This window comes from Citrus sinensis, chromosome 2, assembly GCF_022201045.2.
Source record: "Citrus sinensis cultivar Valencia sweet orange chromosome 2, DVS_A1.0, whole genome shotgun sequence".
Lineage (NCBI taxonomy): Eukaryota > Viridiplantae > Streptophyta > Magnoliopsida > Sapindales > Rutaceae > Citrus > Citrus sinensis.
In genome coordinates this window covers 2,718,841-2,737,745 of record NC_068557.1, presented here as the reverse complement: position 1 = coordinate 2,737,745, position 18,905 = coordinate 2,718,841, and the positions used below count along the sequence as shown (strand labels likewise).

The 18,905-nt window shown below is 34.4% G+C and overlaps 1 protein-coding gene across 1 annotated transcript; it reads left to right on the top strand.

Moving 5' to 3' along the window:
• Positions 1-10,300: 10,300 nt before the first annotated feature.
• On the top strand, positions 10,301-13,002 carry LOC102619365 (zinc finger protein WIP2). The gene is made up of 2 exons (XM_006470520.4): positions 10,301-11,021; positions 12,263-13,002. Exons 1-2 carry the CDS (start codon positions 10,452-10,454, stop codon positions 12,707-12,709), a joined length of 1,017 nt encoding a protein of 338 aa, XP_006470583.1. The 5' UTR covers positions 10,301-10,451; the 3' UTR covers positions 12,710-13,002.
• Positions 13,003-18,905: the final 5,903 nt, after the last annotated feature.

The window sequence follows — 18,905 nt, the reverse complement described above, 5'->3', positions numbered from 1 at the left end:
TGAAGTACGTGGCGTTGTTATACCAGAACTACAACAGTTAAAACTGTTCTTTGGACCAGTAGTCCGCAAGCTCGGGTTTCCAGCCGATATACCTCTGTAATCAAAAACCTTTAAAACATTTTTCTCAGGTTATACAACCCAAAACAGACTTTCCTTTAGTCTAAAACAGGGTACCAAACCAGATAAGAAATGATCAAAAGTTTTCTGATGCACAGGATCCTTAGAAAAGGCAAGTGCAGAGCATACTTCCTTAGGTTTTCAAAATGAACAAATTTAATTCTTTATTCTTTTTCTTTCTTAGAGCTTCATTTGCAGAGAGAGAGAAGAGTTTTAGGGATTCATGGTGTAAGAGAAAAACACGAGTTTATTTCTTTCAAACTTCTATATCTTACAAGCAAGGGGAGAATCCTTTATATAGGGGAGGATTCTTGAGAAGATAGGACAGGACCCCTATCTTTTACATAATTGCACAACTTTAATTATTACAAAAGACAAAAGTGCTTTAATAATTAAAGCATGACTTGGACAAAAGTATTAAAGTAAAAGCAAACTTTAATAATTATGCAAACATAAAGCGAAACATCATTATGACAACAAGACAAACTACTTTATTGAAAGCAACAAGACAAACAACTTTATGGAGAGCGGAGATTCATGTACTCGTCTTCGGATGAGCTTTCGGTCTCATCTGGGTCCGTATCACCAGAGTGAGGATGCTTTTGGAAGAAAGTTTTGGAGAGCTTTGGATGCTTACAGGAGGGACCACGGCATGGTGGATAAGGGCAATTATAGTCTCTGGGAGTACACTTCGGAGTATACTTAGGGGAAGTTTGGGTGGCTTTGTCAACTTGGGATGGTTGAGCTGGTCGTTTGGAAGATTGGGTTGAGGGTCCTGGTACGGAGGGGCCAGGTTCATCCATTGTTGGTTGGGGAAACTGGTGGAGGTGTTGGCTCAGAGGAAGAAAATCTTCCCATGGATCTTGTGAGTCTTGGTAAAGAAAGTCAGTGTAGTCTGGTCGTTCTTCTTTGATGATGATGCCAGTGGACTTAGGTTTAGATATAGCAGATGGAGTGGGTATCATGAGAAGGTCATGTTGTGGACCTAAGGAGGTGTGAGAGATATCTTTAAGTGGCGGAGGTTGGTGGTTTAATTGGCAAAGGTAATTGTGCAGGACGTCTTGGATGTCATTTTCAATCACAGCTATATGTGGTGCAGTGAACCATTCATATACCTGATCTTGAGTCCAAAAGAGATGGGTGTCTGGATGTTGGAAGTATGGCCTGTGAATAATAAAAACTGATGTGAACATTTGTGCTTCAGGGGCAGGCATACGGTCAAGGTTGTAAATTTCGGACAGTTGTTGCAGTTTCTTTCTCCACCATGGGATGGGGGAGAACCATTCAAGTAGGGTCCAGGTAAGGGAGGTGGCGTTATCTGGATTAAGGAGGTGGTCCAGAGTGGGAGAAATGGGGAGGACTAACTTGGTTGCGTAAAGGACTGTTAGGCACCAGATGTACCATAACACGTCTTCAGTGGTGTCTCTGGTCGGATCAAGGGTTAAACCTGTAAGGAACAGATTTTCTGGGTGGAAAGTGGAAAAAGGAAAAGGGTCGGTGACAAGGTAAGCTTTCATGAAAAAGCGAAAGAGAGCTTTTCTTGCAAATTCTTGGATATCAAAAACAGAAGAGAAGGTTTTGTTGAAGGGAAAAGTTTTCTTGGTGAGAGCTTCTGGGGGTAGTGAGGTAGCCATGGAGATAATTGGAAAATGGTAGGTGGTGGAAAACAGTGTGAGAGGGTCTTGTGGTTTAGAGAGTCTGGAGAGCATATCAGGGATGAGGTTCTGGGATCCCTTTATATGCTTGACTGAAAAGTCATATTTGGAAAACCAATCTTTTAATCTGAGTAACATTTTTTCGGGAACAGTTTTACCTTTGAAATGAAAGATATTGGGGAAGGCTGAGCTGTCCATTCGGATGAGAAAATGGTGTCCAATCAGATGATACTCAAACTTTTTGATGCCATTCTTTACCGCTAAGATTTCTTTAAACACGCTATGGTAGTGCTTCTGTGTTTCAGAAAAGTGTCCACTAGCGTAAGCGATAAAGTGTTCCTTGTCATTGAGTTCTTCGAGGAGGATGGCACCCCATGATTCATCACTTGCGTCTGTCTGTAATATGCGCTTGCCATCAGTAATCAACTTTAAAGGAGGCGGATTTTGCGCAATCTGCTTGAGAGTAGTGACAGCACGTGTGTGGTCAGCATTCCACTCTGGGGGCTGCTTTTTCAATAAAGCTGAGAGATGATGAGTGTGATGGTCCACATGTGGGAGGAAATCACGGATGTAATTGATAATGCCGAGAAACTGTTGGATTTGCCTTTTGGAAAGTTGCTGATCTGGAAAGTGAAGCAATTCTTGGGCAATGTGCTTTCCTGGCTGGTAGTGTCCATCTTTAATGATCATACCAAGGAATTCAATATTATCTGTAGCAATGGTGCTTTTCTTGGCCGATAACATGATTCCATGACTTTGGATAATATCATAGAATTGGGACAATAGGTTGCGATGTTCTTCATGCGATCCTGAAAAAAGCAAAATATCGTCAATGTAAATCAATGCATGATGCAAAATGGGCTGGAAGATTTGGACCATGGATTTTTGGAAAATGGAGGGGGCAGTTTTGAGGCCAAAGGGTAGGACGGTCCATTGGAAATGGGCATTGGGAATACAAAAAGCGGTTTTGTAACGTTCGGAGGGTTCAATGCCGAGTTGCCAAAAACCAGATTTTAAATCAAATTTGGAAAAGATCTGGGCATTTTTGAGAAAAGTAAACATGCTTTGCCTGCGGGGTAATGGAAACTTGTCATCTTGTAAAAACATGTTTAGGGGCTGATAATCAATGACTAGGCGTTTCTTTCCTCGGACAATTTCAGAATGTTTTTCAACATAAAAGGCTTGGCAAGCCCATTGGGAACTTGTGGGCTCAATTAAACCTTGGGCTAACAATTGTGAACATTCTTGTTGGGCTAGGAGTAAGTCAGAAGGACTCATTCCTGGATGGGTAGCTTTAGTTGGGTTAATGTCTTCATTGAGTTTGAAGGGTAACTTAATGAAGAAAGACTTATTTTTCCACAATGGATTTGGATGGGTGAACTCAGAATGGGACTCTGGACAGAAACTCAAAAGTTTGGTTGAAATATCCTGGTAAGACTGGGGAGTTTCAGACAAATTGTAGAGTTTCAGAATGTCTGTGAATGGTTTGAACATGGACTTGACTCGGATTCCAGTGGGAATGATTTGGAGGTGTTTGATTTGGTGAAGGATGTCAAATCCTAACAAGATATCCTTATTAGGAAGAGTGGAACCAATAACCTTGGTCCAAATGACACAGTTTGGGAAGATTTGAATACCAATGGATTTTTTGGTAATCAAAGAGGTGGTGAAGAGTTTGCCATTGACAGCTTTGAAATGTTCTTCAGACTGGGTCCAATATTCTGGTGGAAGAATATGGGGGTTCAACATGCTTCGTTGGGCACCAGTATCTATAAGACCAATTGCTGGAATGGGCCTTTGGAATTTTGAGGGCAAGATCTGGAGTTTGATGGATGGGATAGGAACTGTAGTATCAAGGGAGAGTAACTGTTGGTGGAAAATCACTTGAGACTGGTCACTATCTGAGTCAGAGGAATTTTGTAGTGCGAACACTGTTTCATCGTTGGGTTCATCTTGTTCAGAGAAATAGAATTCCAATTCATCTTTGGCAGGAGAGTAGTCTGTAGTTGCTTGAAGATGTTCAACCAACCGGATGGCCTTTTCTCTTTTGTTGGGACAATCTTTGGCATAGTGGCCTTTTCTCTTGCAGATGAAACATCTGCTTGATTGCTTTCGTTTGAATTCTCTGGAGGAGGAAGATTTCTTTCTGAAGAACCGGTAGGGCTTTCGGGATCTGCGAGGTTTGGATGAAAATTCTGGAGTTTTGAATTTCCGAAAATGCCGTTTTTTCTTTGAACTGCAATCGCAATCCTTTTTCTTGGAGAGAAAGATTGAAATTGGGATAGAAAGTGAGTAAAACACTTCCTGCATGAAGGGTTGTGAGGACAGTACCGATAACAGCATCTTGGTACTGTTTAAACCGGGTATCAAGCATAGCAAGTCGAGCGGTAACCGGTAATCCTTTTCTCCCATGAAGGGTAAGGATTAATCTGATGCCGCCAAGATGGAGATGAGTATAACCTTCTCGTTTCCAGTTGGAGAGCAACTCGGAGGGAATCTCCAGAGTGACATATTGCTCAGCAGAGGTGGCTTGAAGAGCACACTGATCCAGGCGGGAAGACTGGATGTATTCTTTAGGGTGAGGGCGTCTGGTAGAGATAAGGGTGCGGATACTGCGGGTAAAGGAGCTAGGTCGTCTATACAACTGATAAGGGCTGAGGAGAGGGTAAGAAGATTCACTGATTTGGGCGGATTCAGGGATGTAGGAGTATTCTACAAGATTTTCAATTTTATTAGTAGTATGAGAAGTGCAAGATTTCGGTAAAGAAAGAGTGGAAGAAAGAGTAACAGGAGGTGAAGAGGAAGTGGATGCCATGAAGGAGAAGTTCTCTCTGCGCCTGAAGTTCTAGAGATCAAAATAGAAAAAGCCTTAAATTATACCATTTTCAGGCGCAGAGAGAACTTCTCCTTCATGGCATCCACTTCCTCTTCACCTCCTGTTACTCTTTCTTCCACTCTTTCTTTACCGAAATCTTGCACTTCTCATACTACTAATAAAATTGAAAATCTTGTAGAATACTCCTACATCCCTGAATCCGCCCAAATCAGTGAATCTTCTTACCCTCTCCTCAGCCCTTATCAGTTGTATAGACGACCTAGCTCCTTTACCCGCAGTATCCGCACCCTTATCTCTACCAGACGCCCTCACCCTAAAGAATACATCCAGTCTTCCCGCCTGGATCAGTGTGCTCTTCAAGCCACCTCTGCTGAGCAATATGTCACTCTGGAGATTCCCTCCGAGTTGCTCTCCAACTGGAAACGAGAAGGTTATACTCATCTCCATCTTGGCGGCATCAGATTAATCCTTACCCTTCATGGGAGAAAAGGATTACCGGTTACCGCTCGACTTGCTATGCTTGATACCCGGTTTAAACAGTACCAAGATGCTGTTATCGGTACTGTCCTCACAACCCTTCATGCAGGAAGTGTTTTACTCACTTTCTATCCCAATTTCAATCTTTCTCTCCAAGATCCAAATTTGCCCACAACCTTGAAAGTCCAAGTTCAGATTCAAGGTGCTGAACAAATTTCTTCTGCAAAAATTGCCACTTTACATCACCAACTGGTCTACAGGCTTCAAAATCATGCCTTAGATCTACCCGCTCCAGAACACCACTCTGACACCCTCATGGTGTTAGCAGAATCTGACCAGATCCCGACAATCATCCAGATTCCCCGACAAATTCCCCGTCATGAGCTCATCAAGCTTATGCCTCTTGAATGGATCTCCAACTATGAACAGTTCCACAACAATACAGCTCCAATTCAGACCTCTGAAGGCATGTTTGAAAGACGACATGATGGAACAGTCCGAATGACTTTTAAACCACCTCCCAGTGCTCCACAAGAGCCTCCTAGGCTCTCCTTTACCTATTCTTCAATGATCACAGCTGTTCAGACAGCGCAGGAAGATCTGCCCATTACAGGGTTTAATTCTCAAGGCTACCCTGTTTATCCAGCCAAGCACAATGGCCATTTCCTATGGGATGCCCCTGGTTCCGGCATGTGTGACCCAAATTGTCCCTGCTGGGATGATTGGGAAGAAGACGATGATTACGCAACCACAAGGAAAAAGAAACCCAAAAAGAAAAAACCTCCTGTCCCATGTCACCACTGTAACCCTAAACCACCATCAGATCCTCCACCTCCACCGGCTCCATTACCCATCTACCGAAAAGAACTCACATGGATTGCCAAACATTGCAAATCTGAGATTCCATCACCACTCTCACACCCAACACCTATCGTCCAACCACTGGCTTGTATGATGTTTTCCTCTACTTCTTCAGATTACTCTTCTTCCTTTCCTCCTTTGGAACCCCATACAGATTCTCAACGAAATGTTGTGTCCAAACCCTTTATCCCTTCACCTATTACCTCCACTGGCCACCTAGAACCTCCCAAACCTTTTGAATCAGTCCTCAACTGGCAAACCCAAAATGCTAGAGCACAGAATGATACTTTGGTCAATATCAATTCCAAAGTTGAGAAAATCAGTTTACGAACTGAACAGCTTGAGACAAAGGTTGACTCCATCTCTGCACAGATGCAGCAGATCCACCAAAATCTCCAGTCCAGAATTGGCCAACTCGATTCAGAGTTACGAGCCATGCTAGCCCACAGATACAATGGTCCCGAATTTGACCAAAAAGAAAGGGAAATCAGGCGATTAAAAGCTGAACTTGCTCAGATTGAATCTGAAAAACAGAGACCTACCCTTTTCACCAGTTCACCTCTTATTCCTTCTATCGGTCCAACTTACCATCCTTTTGCCTCTATGCTCTCTCCTATTAAACAATATGAAAAGAAAAGAAAGATTTACTGAGTATATATAACTAATTCCACAATTCACACTAGCAAGTGTCACTTTATTAGATTAAGTAATTGTTTCTTGGGTATTAATTGATTTATTTGATTAGATCGTTCTTGATGCTAGTATTTCAATCCGTGATTTTCTTTTAATTAGAATTTGAACCATCATATGATCAAAGAGTTAACAAAAAAAAGAAGAAGACAATTATTAAGCTTAGATCAATAGATGATTGATCTTAATTTAGTATATTGAGGTTTGAATAGGGATGGTAAAATTCAAATCCAGATCTAGATGTAGGTGCATTCGGATCCAGATCTGCATTGAACATTTGGCATCCGAATCTGCATCCGCATTGAACATTTGGCATCTGGATCCACGTACTTTTTTGCATATCCAAATGCAGGTAATATCCGCACGGATTGCGGGTGGATTTTCTGAATATCTGAATTCACATAATAATAGTTTTAATTTTAATTTTAAATTTAATAATTTACCAAATAATATAAAAAAAATTCTATTATAATTTAACAATCAACAATTCAACATAAATAACGTACAACACCATAAATTCACAAACGATAATTTCACAACATAAATCAAACATAAAAAAAAATCTAAGGTAAACTGATTCATTACAATATTATTATTATTGGTTTCTAACATATTTTTCATAGTCAATGAAGATTATAGAGTAAATTATGCTTATACATATTAAGTAAATAATTTAATTTATATATTTCAATTGAAATTCAATAAATAAATAATTTAATTATAAAAGAATGCAGATTCGGATCCGGATCCGCACGGATCTTGGTTTTTAAGAATTGGATCCGTATTTTTTAACATGTAGATCCAGATATTTTGAATCTTTGCGGATCCGGAGTTTATTGTCATCCCTAGGTTTGAATGACTAAAATACTTACATATATTTTAGAACTAGATTGGATCAAGTCTATTATGACATAATTCAGATTTCTATCCTCACTTAATATTGGAGGGATATCTTACACAATGGTAGAGGAGATATCTATCTCTACCCAATTAAGGGCCAATTTGATATTATGGTGGCTGATTAAATAAGATGCAGATTAAAAAAACAGTTTGGTGTTTGATAAACTGTGTTATTGCGATTGCTGTGAGTTTGAAAAGTATAGTACATATATTTGGTAAATTTTATTATGAAAGTGTTGTTTTATTATACAATGAACAAATAGACATAAGCTCAAATTATCTTTTGTCTTTTAGAGTATGTTTAAAAAATTGTTTAGACATACATTTTCTTTAAATACGTAAAATTACATAAAGTGAAAAAAAACTCAATTAAATAAAATCTAATGAATTTCATAATTTGTTACATATTGTTACATAACATATGATAAAAATTCATACTTGTACATAATCCAAATAAAATAAAAAGTAATATATATTACATTTTCATTACATTGATACTAGAAAGAATATACAATAATTGTGGCGGTAGTTTGATTGCGGTAGTAATATGATATCTAATGGTGTATATATATCAGGGATTATGTAAAAGTAAGATATAATTATCTTTTTGTTAAAATACTAAGATTATAATATAAACTTTAAAAAGATGTAGTGACTTGTTTAATATGTTGCCTATGGAAAGCAACCCCACTTGCCTTTAAAAGCTGTTATCAAAATAGGAAAAATTATAAAATAAACTGCTTTTCTAAAATTTACTAAATATTTTTTTTTTCAAAAATTATGAAATAAGCAGTTTGTTGGGTTTTAACCTCAAATCCAAATGGGACTTAAATTAGGAGAGGAAATAAGCCTGTCTAATACTTACTTTTTCAAAAGCATGTGTGTTACCAATGAGTTAAATGTATTAATACTAATAAAGTTATCACACAAATCTTTGAAAAGAAAATTACATCAAGGAAGAAATTAAGTATTCTAATGAAGAAAAACTATCAATGTTATATTCTTATAATGATTATTTTTATTTTCAAGATGGATTAGCCCCACAGCAAAAATTTCTGGCTTCCATCTCCCCTAGGACCCCTACACATGATTATTAGCACAACTATTGAATGTTTTGTACACATTGCAGGTGATCAACTTTATAAAGCTGAGTAAAGCCTAATTTTATGGTACCATTGTTGTTTTGGCCAACTTATAAATATTTCCCAACCCTCCAATTTGTCTCCTGAAATTAAAACTAGTATAGCTAACACATATTGTCATAAATCTCATGGCTTCTTCTCCAAATTGGAGGACCCCATCGCAATTTATTTTCGATCTGTACACATGCAACAAGAATAAGACATCCCTCTCCCTCTTTATCATAATTAAGGTGCAAAAGAAAGAAGTTAAAATGTAATGGTAATAATTTGTTATATTTCATGGTATTGAACCACATGTACCGAATGCAATAATTTGTATCTTAATGACTTGTGAGATCTTTAATCATAATTTACTAAAAATTGCTAGTCAAATTATGACCCACCAAAAGCTAATAGAAATCATTAATTAGTCATAAAACAATAACCTTTTTCAAATAATGATAGCGGTTAATCATCAAAACTATAGGTGTTAAGACTTCAACCGAATACTAATAATTTACTATCCTTATATTACAACTAACATAATCACTTTTCAAGAAAGTCATATGCTGTTGAATCGTTAAATTGTTAATCTTGATTTTCCTTATTATATCCTTGGGATTCTCCATCATCCGAAATTAACTCTTTATTTTCGACTTATGAAATTTATCCTTCTATACAAAGTCAAACTTTTATTGCAAAAGTATATGTAATTAAATTTTGATCGTACTTTTAAAAGATCAATATTGGATCCAAACTCATTTGGATTTTTTTAATATTTCATCCAAAGCCGGATGTTCACAAAATTAAAAAAAAAATATTATGAGGGAACTAGAAATCTGGTTGGAATTATGAAACGATTTTCTTTTACAATCAATTTGTTTGGGTCACACTAGATACAAGTTTGTACCATAAGAATTTTATGATAAAATTAAGAATGATATGAACTTACAAGTCTGTTGCCTCCATATATTGACACTAGAGACCTCACAACACTCGCAGAAGCAATGAATGGAAGCCATGTGACGGCTCAGCAGATTGAAAGGGTGAGCAAAGCAACAGAAAAGAGAAAGATAAGCGTAGTAAGTGAGTACTCGACAGACACTGCTGTTGTTACTTGTTCATACAACACACAACACACACAACAACAACAGTCTCAGTCTCATGAGCTGTGGTACTGAGCCAAGCCGACCAAGGCGCGCCCACCAAAGCAACTGCTGGGTGTCATTGCATCTATTTATTTCCCAATGAAGAGAAAATTATGCTCATGAATATGTGAACAAGAGCTTTCTAATAAATCCAACACATACCCTTTGCTCCCCTCTATGTAATATTGCACTTGTTCTAGTCTTGTCCTGCTGGATAATGGGATTCATCTTGTAACAGACAAATCCCCAAAGCCCTAATTACAAGCTTTGTCTTTGCCCTAATTTTTTTTTTATAATATTTAGTTTTCATATATTGATGTTATCAATCTTTTCACACACACTATTCAATAAATAACTTGTTTTTTCAAGTCCCGATAAGATTATTATCATCTTCTCTTCCTTTGCTTTAGCATAATATTTTTATTTTTTTCCCTCTATCGTTTAGTCACATTTCATAAGTGATATACATACATCTTGTCCCTCCTTTTTTACTCAATATTGGATCTCTACTTTATCAACCCTTGATCTTGTTTAAAATTTTCTTTTCTCACTTTCACCCTTCACACGCTCTTTCTCTCTCCCCAAATATGTTATAACTTACCCCATCTACCAAAACTTTCTCTTCTCTCTTTCCTTTCCATCAATCATGGCTGATCCCTACTCAAATTACTTCAATGGATGGTTAAACTTTGCCGCTCTTCAACATTCATCTTCTTCTAATAATTCTTCTTCTAATTACTATACACCTTTTGCCTTCAATATCTACTCAAGTAACAATAACAATAACAATTTTTGCACTCACTACCATCAATATTCATCACCTCCATCTCCCCCTCTCAAAGAAGCACTTCCCCTCCTCAGTTTGAGCCCAGCAAGGCATGACGGAATAGTAAAAGCTGATGAATCCTCATGCAGTGTCATGGACACCGAAGAAAGCTCTGCTGCTTATTGTGATGATCATCATGAAAGCGCTTCTCTGACAGTGTCTCTTCATTTGGGGCTCGCCGAATCAAGTTCTGCTGATTTGATCTCAGATTATAATAATGATAACAATAATAAAGAAGAAGTAGTAACTATTGCTTCTGGTCGTGGTGGTGGCTGCAGCCTCAACAAAGGCCAATATTGGATCCCTACACCAGCTCAAATATTGATTGGTCCTACACAATTTTCATGTCCTCTTTGCTTCAAAACCTTCAACAGATACAACAACATGCAGGTAATTTAATTAATTACTTGATATAATACCTCCTTTGATCTATAAAGGGTTCCTTTAGATAACTCCATCTATCCCTTTCTCTTTTTTTCTTTTTTTTTCTCCCTTTTTGATTTTTGCAAAAACGAAAAAATTAATCTCATTCCTATATATCCTTTATTAATTTTCTAGCTTGATTTCAATCTTTCACTTTTACTACAAGCTGGACTGATTTGAAAATGAGGAGTATATGGGACCTTAGGGTTTCCCCTTTTCCTTTATTGGACTTTAATTCCATTTCTCCTTTTTTTATTAAAAAAAATTCAAAGCCTATGCACCCTTTTCTTTTGCATGATTTTGGGTCTTGGGATTTGAAAAATAAAAATAAATCAACATGGTCCAAACGGAGAATAAGATCAGTCAGTCTCTCTGTTTATGTGATTGAACTACTCAGCCAATAGGTTCTTGTATTACCTTGAAGTTTGTGTTTTTGTATTGTCAGGCTTGAAAACTGAGTGTATCGGAGTTCTGTTCATCAATTAATGCTCTTCTGATGAACAAGGATGAAACCACCCAATTTTCCCTGGCTCCATAAAAAAATTGTTTATAGATTTATGTTCAATAAATAGAAACAAATTTTTTGAAACTTTTAGTTTGTGAAGTTAAATAACACATGTCTGTTTGTTTTCCATTTGTTTTTGTGTGAAGAGAAAATGCATGCAAATTAAAGGGCAAAGAACGATTATCGATACACCCTTTCTCTTCTAGGCTTACAAAATTGTTTATATTCACATGGAAAAGGCCAACAAAATTTCTAATGCTATTAATTATAATTAAGGAAACTTGTTAGAAGAGCCGTTACTAAAATGTTCATGCAATATATATGCACATAAAACCCCTAATTTCTGCTGTGTTTTTCTCTTTAAAGGCACCCTTAATCCACAAATGGTCCAAATGTTTTTTTTTTTTTAAATTTAGATAAGTCTCAAATATACCTCTTATTTTGAGACAATGCATAGACCCCAACCCATATACCATAATTCCTTGGTTAATTCAATCGATACATTTGTTTGCTTTTTCTTTCTTTAACTTGTGAAGGTCCTTAAACTCGATTCTGTGTATTATTAATTAATGGGTAATTATTATCATTATTTTTTGCGTACTTTTCCTTTTGCCTACACTAGATTTAATCTTTGTTTTTTTTTTTTGGGTTTTTTCTAACCCTAATAATGGGTAATATCGCTTAAATTTATGAATACATGTAGATGCATATGTGGGGGCATGGATCTCAATACAGAAAAGGGCCAGAATCTTTAAGGGGATCACAACCAACAGCAATGCTTAGGCTTCCATGTTATTGCTGTGCTCCAGGTTGCAGAAACAACATTGACCATCCAAGATCAAAGCCTCTCAAAGATTTTAGAACCCTACAAACTCATTACAAGAGAAAGCATGGAATCAAGCCTTTCATGTGCAGAAAATGTAGCAAGGCCTTTGCTGTAAGAGGCGACTGGAGAACCCATGAGAAGAATTGCGGCAAGCTTTGGTATTGCACTTGTGGCTCTGATTTCAAGCACAAAAGGTCACTCAAAGATCATATCAAGGCATTTGGGAATGGCCATGCATCTTGTGGCATAGATACTTTTGAAGATGACGAGCCAGCCTCTGAAATTGAGCAAGATAATAATGAATCATCTCGGGACATAGATTAAAATAAGGCCTTTCTCTAGATCCTTTTGTTAACACTGAGTTTCAGTACTCTTCATGGCTCTAGAAGTAAAACTTATACTAAGCAAAAAAAGTATTTTGAGAGCCATTTGTAGTTCTTTTCTTTTCTTTTTTGTTTTTGTGTTTCTTCTTGCTTTCTATGATCTATATCCGGCCCCTTCCTCTTCCCCTTTTGCTTTCTGTTGTACTTTAGATGTCTTTTATTATTTTTAAAACTTTAATAGATCAATGTCAATTACACTCCATATCTTCTAATATTATGTGCACTCAATCTTTCTCTCTAATTTTATGTAAGTGAACATTTCTCATGTGTGATATGTTAGTTTGCACTTTCTCAAAATGCACCCTATTTCTCATGTGTGATACGTTAGTTTGCACTTTCTCAAAATGCACCCTCTATTTAAAGAATTGATATAGGTAATCATGATCAATTTCAATGCATTCATATTCTAATTCTCTATGTAAGAAGTTAGAAAGTTTTTTCTTTTATGAAGAGTTGTTCGCCCATATTTTCTTAAATTACAGACATCCATAGTTGAGAGAGTTAATTTTTTAGGCAAAAGGGATATGACGAACCCAGAAACTCGTAAATGTTCAAGATAATTATTATCAAGTAATTTATATCATCTACTTTTATTATAACATTTTTTTTTCTCAGATGTGATATATGGCTGTATTACAGACACACCCCTTCTTTAAATGCTGTACAAGTAGGAGGTAACAACTTGAAAGATGTTTGTAAGAGAATGCTACCTCCTGACGAACTGGAAGAGAAAGGTCAGCACTACCGCTTTGAATTAGCTAGAGGTAATAGTTAATGCAAGGGCATTTACTATCCATTTGGGTATTGTCAACTTCTTGTCATGATCATCAGCAGATAAAAACCTTTTGTAAGGTCCAAAGCAAATGGACAATTGAAGGGTTGGTATGCTATTAGCAATTTAGCATTTAGCATTTAGCATTTACTAGGTAGCATATAGGCTGCCTAGCTAGCTAGCTTGGATCCTCTTGGATGAATAAAATTAAAGACAATAAGTAATGAGATATAGGTGAGCATTTTCACTTTGAGGAGCTGGCTAACAGATTTCAGTTTTAGATGATTTTTCAACCTGTAAATTTAATGCTTCGGCTTTGGCCTTTTTGTACGTATTGCACTTAATGCCATTCTTTCCCCTCTTACCGTGTGGTAGGGAGTGTGTTTTCAGTTGATGGACAGAACATATACTATGGACAGAACATATACTATGTTTATGAGAAAAAAAAAATCAAATAAAATCAAATGATTAGCCTCTCCCTCTTTCTCTCTTTGTGGAAGATATCTAGCTTGGCATATTTCAAATAAATAATTTGGATCAATCAGTTGCTAGTAATTTTCAAATAAAGACATAGCTTTCAATTTATAACAAATAGGTCCTCAATTAGTAATTATTGTTTTTTTTAGTACTGTTATACAGGACTGTAGGTATTACAATTAATATTTACAAACAGATTCTATAATTGAGACCTTCTTCGTGGCATGTACTCCTCTGAAGCGCTGCTCAAATTCTTCAAACCCTCTCAAATATTCAAGGGTTGTCCACTCTACTCACATTTCGTGAGGAATATATTGGTTTCATTCAATTATTGGATAATTGAGGAAGGATTGTAAATAAGCCCTATAAATACTTTTATAGAGGCTCGAACCCTTGCACTTATTATTCTAAGTGTAAGGGTTCTCCTACTGGACCAAAGGCCTATTGATAATTAGTAATTACTGTTAAAATATCTAGAATGCTCTTTACAAGAAAAAATAAAGATTTTATCTAGTATTTATGATGAGATGCTTTGTATAGCATTTTAGAAAAACACCTTCTACTTATTCATGAGAAAAATTAACTACATTGCCTCATAGAAGGGGAGGGAGTTGAGAAACTATGCCACTATATTGTTTTTTTTTTCTTTTTTCAAATTGATAGTCAAAATGCAAGTTTGCAACAGTGACTCGTTGTGGACCTATTTGTTAAAATCTATAACCTATACAGCAATTTATACAATTAAAAAAATTCCGAGATCCTAATGTCATTAACCCCCACTTTATTATAGCACTTAAACTCTCGCAGGAAAATGTTAAAAAAAAAATTTGGAAAGGAATGGATCTTGGCGACAGCTTTTTCTGAGAGAGAATTGGTGTGACTAGAGAGAGAGAAAAGACTCAAGGAAAGTAAAAGAAGCCATCGAAGTGTCATCTCAAGCTACAATATAACTCAGAGTATGTGCATGTACTGTTACGTTGCTTCGGAAAGAGCCCCAGCCAACAGAGCCCCACAGCTGGGGCTCCACGTTTTCATGTCTTTATCTAATTATCTCGGAGCTGTTGCTGTTCATGCAGGTCCACTTTATAGAGAGGTAAGTTTTGGCAGTGCTTTGATAGTTATTGGTGTGTTTCTGTGTACAAAAAGATCTACAGTTAAATTTATGTATAGGTGATTCTTTTCTTGCTCTCCGTTTTCTTTTTCACAGCACAGTAGTGAATTGTCACACCAATTCATCATCATCATCATATCATCATCTTCTTTGATACTCATGACCTTTAAAAGTTTAAGCCTGCCACTTAACTGTAGTACACAGGATGGATATTGTATTACTGTATGGTTTTCAAATGACCCTATACCACGTTTGGTTTAGTGGATGGTATTGTAATTTTATTTTGATAAGAGTACATTTAGCATCCCGTGTTGTATTATATTATATTAACTGTTATTGTATTATGATGTATTATATTAGGATATATTGTAATAAGCTCTAATGCAGTACAATATCTTATGTAGTATGGATTCTATTATATATAAGATTATTTAGTGACATTATTTTTTATTGATATTAAAATTAAATTAGTATTGTTAATTTTATTAATATTTTTGTGTTATAATATCAATTTTCTAAATTAATTACTGAACAATTATTTTTATATAGGAATTTTAATAACACTAAAAATTAAAAATAAATTAAAAATATAATATTATCAATTAATAAAATACTATAGTATATTATTACAATGTTATACCATAATATAATTTATTTTTATAAATTAGTTATCATTATATAAATGAAGTTTATAATTTAATATTATATTGAATTACAATATGATATAATTATATAATATAAATTACATTATATTATAATATAGTCTAATATTAAAATTTCAATTTCATTTATAAATTAATTTTTATATATTAATGTTGAATATAATTATTTAATTTAGATTTATTTTTAAAGTCGGTATTTTGGTAAATAATAAATGTTTCAATAATTAAAATACTTTTTACATATTTAAAGTAAAATAATTAAAGTGATTTTATTAATAAAAGTAAAAATAATGCATTATCATTTATTTATTTATTAAATATTTAGGTTTATTACTATTTTATGTTTTTATTTAAATTAAATTTTATTTGACTATAAATATAAATTAATTTTTAACAAAATTTATATTTATTATAAATTATTGAGTAAAGAAAGTAAAAGATTACGTTTAAAATATGAATAGTATTAACACAATACAGCCAGCATAAACCCTACTCGCCATGATTTTGTTCCTTTCATTATTCTAACCACCTTTTTAATGCAGTGCAATGCAATTAAAAGTTATGGCCAAAGATGGGTTTACATAAGAAATAATATTTTAATGCAATATAATATAATATAATACAAGTTATCAAATGCACCCTAAAGTAAATAAAAATTACATTCTATCATAAAAGATAACAGTATAAAGAGGTTTATTATATATATTTATATCAATACATATACACATCATCTATTATGATAAACAAATTGACTGAACTATTAATTGATTACTGTTAAATTGGGAGGATCGAAACTAGAGCACTAGATATAAATAACGGATATCCCCACTAACTAGGCAAATAATATATCAGGGCACCGCCTGGAATAGTCCTTAATAACATTCTTTTTAAGAATCTCCTCTTAACAACTAATGGGAGTTCTAGATCTTCTATAAGAACCGATTTATACTTGGTATTTCTCGTCAAATTTGAAGCTTAGAAACTTCAAAATCTACAAGCAGAACGATGTCTTGGACGAGCAAAATCCTTGTATCTAAATCCATGAAAAGATCTACCTACTGAAAAATATAAGGCTGTTTGTATTTTCGGAGTGACGAAAGTAACTTTAATTAATTTGCTCCAGTGATTGCTATAACCAAGAGAAGCGACAAAAGGTAACACTAATCTTGACCCACGAATCACCTTTATTTAAAGTGAAGATATATAAAAAGCCATATTTAATTTTTGAAAAAAAAAACAAAATAAAGATATAATAAAGTAGAAAACACATATTCCTTAAGCTAATTAAACCATGTAATGTAACTGTCAATCATATCCCTAGAACCTGTAATGTTTGTGCTCATTCCCTAGCAAAATTTGTTGTGGGAGCAAATATGTCTGCTGTCTGGATAGATTATATTCCAGCAGAGGTGATGAATGTTCTGGTTTAGTGTTGTTTTAATTGGAAAGGTTTACTTTCTTCTAAAAAAAAAAAATTAAACCATGTAAATTCTTGAAAGAAACAAATTTATTGTCGGAATACTATATTGTTAAGTACATTTATATTATTATTATTTTTTTTCTTGCAATAAGGACATCATGCATGTACGCATTCAAGCTTTCAAATTATCAAATATATGTTCCTTCAATCAGTCCATGCGTACATCTAACAACTAACAAGTTTGATCTTCTCTTTCCAATAGAGAATTTGAAAGAGGCCTTGTTTTTATTTCTTATTAATTTCCTCATTGGTTGATGAAATAACTTTTCTTCTCTTTTGCTTTAAGAAAATACGGGTCTCTTTTGTCTCCCTCTAGCTGTATCACTTGATTCATTCCCCTTTCTTTCACGTCAACTTTCACAAATCTAATCAAAAGCTCCCTATTTCTGTGTAATAACGAAAGATAGGACTAGACAGCTTTAGTCCCATGAATGGATCTTTTGATAAGATTTTTATTTCCCCATATCACTCGTTCGAGTCAACCTACCATGCAGCGCTGTATCTCATACAGCACATGCATGCAACCGGTACAACCGGTTTTTAACCGGATAATATAATGAAAATTATATTTTTATTTGTTTTTAATGTGAAAAAATTATGAAAAAATTTGGAAAAAAAAGAGTAAAATTTTAATTAAATAAGGAAAAAGATTGTAATAATTTAAAATTTAAAAATAGTACAAAAAATATAAACATATCACAAAATGGTTACATTCCTACTTATTTTGTCACATTCCAATATTTATAATGCATATTTCAAGTTTACTTTTCAAATTCCTATTTCTAGTAATGATTTATCTAAATTTTTGTAAGTTGTTTCAACTCATTTTCCCACTAGCTTTTGGTTCTATATTTCCACTCTTTTCATCAACTTCCATATTTTTTGATAGATATTTCAAGTTTATTTTCATATCTCTACAATTTGTTAAACTTTATCTAGTTTTTGGTAAATTATTTCGATTTATTTTTCCACCACTTTTTTGTTCTATATTCCTACTCGTTTTATTAAATTCCAACATTTTGTTTAGAAATTTCAAGTTCAATTTTTAGATCTCTATTTTCTGTTAAAATTTATCAAATTCTTGTTAAGTTATTTCAACTTTTGGGTTAACTTCTTCTACTCTTGTTTCCACTACTTTTTGGTTCTTTATTCCAATTCTTTTAATTGATTTCTAATATTTTGGTTAAATATTTCAAGTTCATTTTATAGATCTCAACTTATTGTTAAACTTTATCATATTCTTGTTAAGTTCTTCGAACTTTTAGGTTATGCTCCCCAACTCTTGTTTCCACCATTTTTTTTGTTTTATATTTCTACTCTTTTCATTGAATTTAAGTATTTTTCGTGAATGTTTCAAGTTTATTTTTTGATCCCTAATTATTGTTGGATTTATCATATTCTTGGTAACTCTTTCCGAATTTTAGGTTAACCTCTTCAACTCTTTTTTCCACCACTTTTTGGTTTTATATTCCTACTCTTTTTATTGAATTCCAACATTTTATTTGGAAATTTCAAGTTAAATTTCTAAATTCCCACTTTCAATTAAAATTTATCAAATTCTTAGTAAGTTGTTTCAATTTATTTTTCCACCGGTTATTCGTTCTATATTTCCACTCTTCTTATTGAATTCCAAAT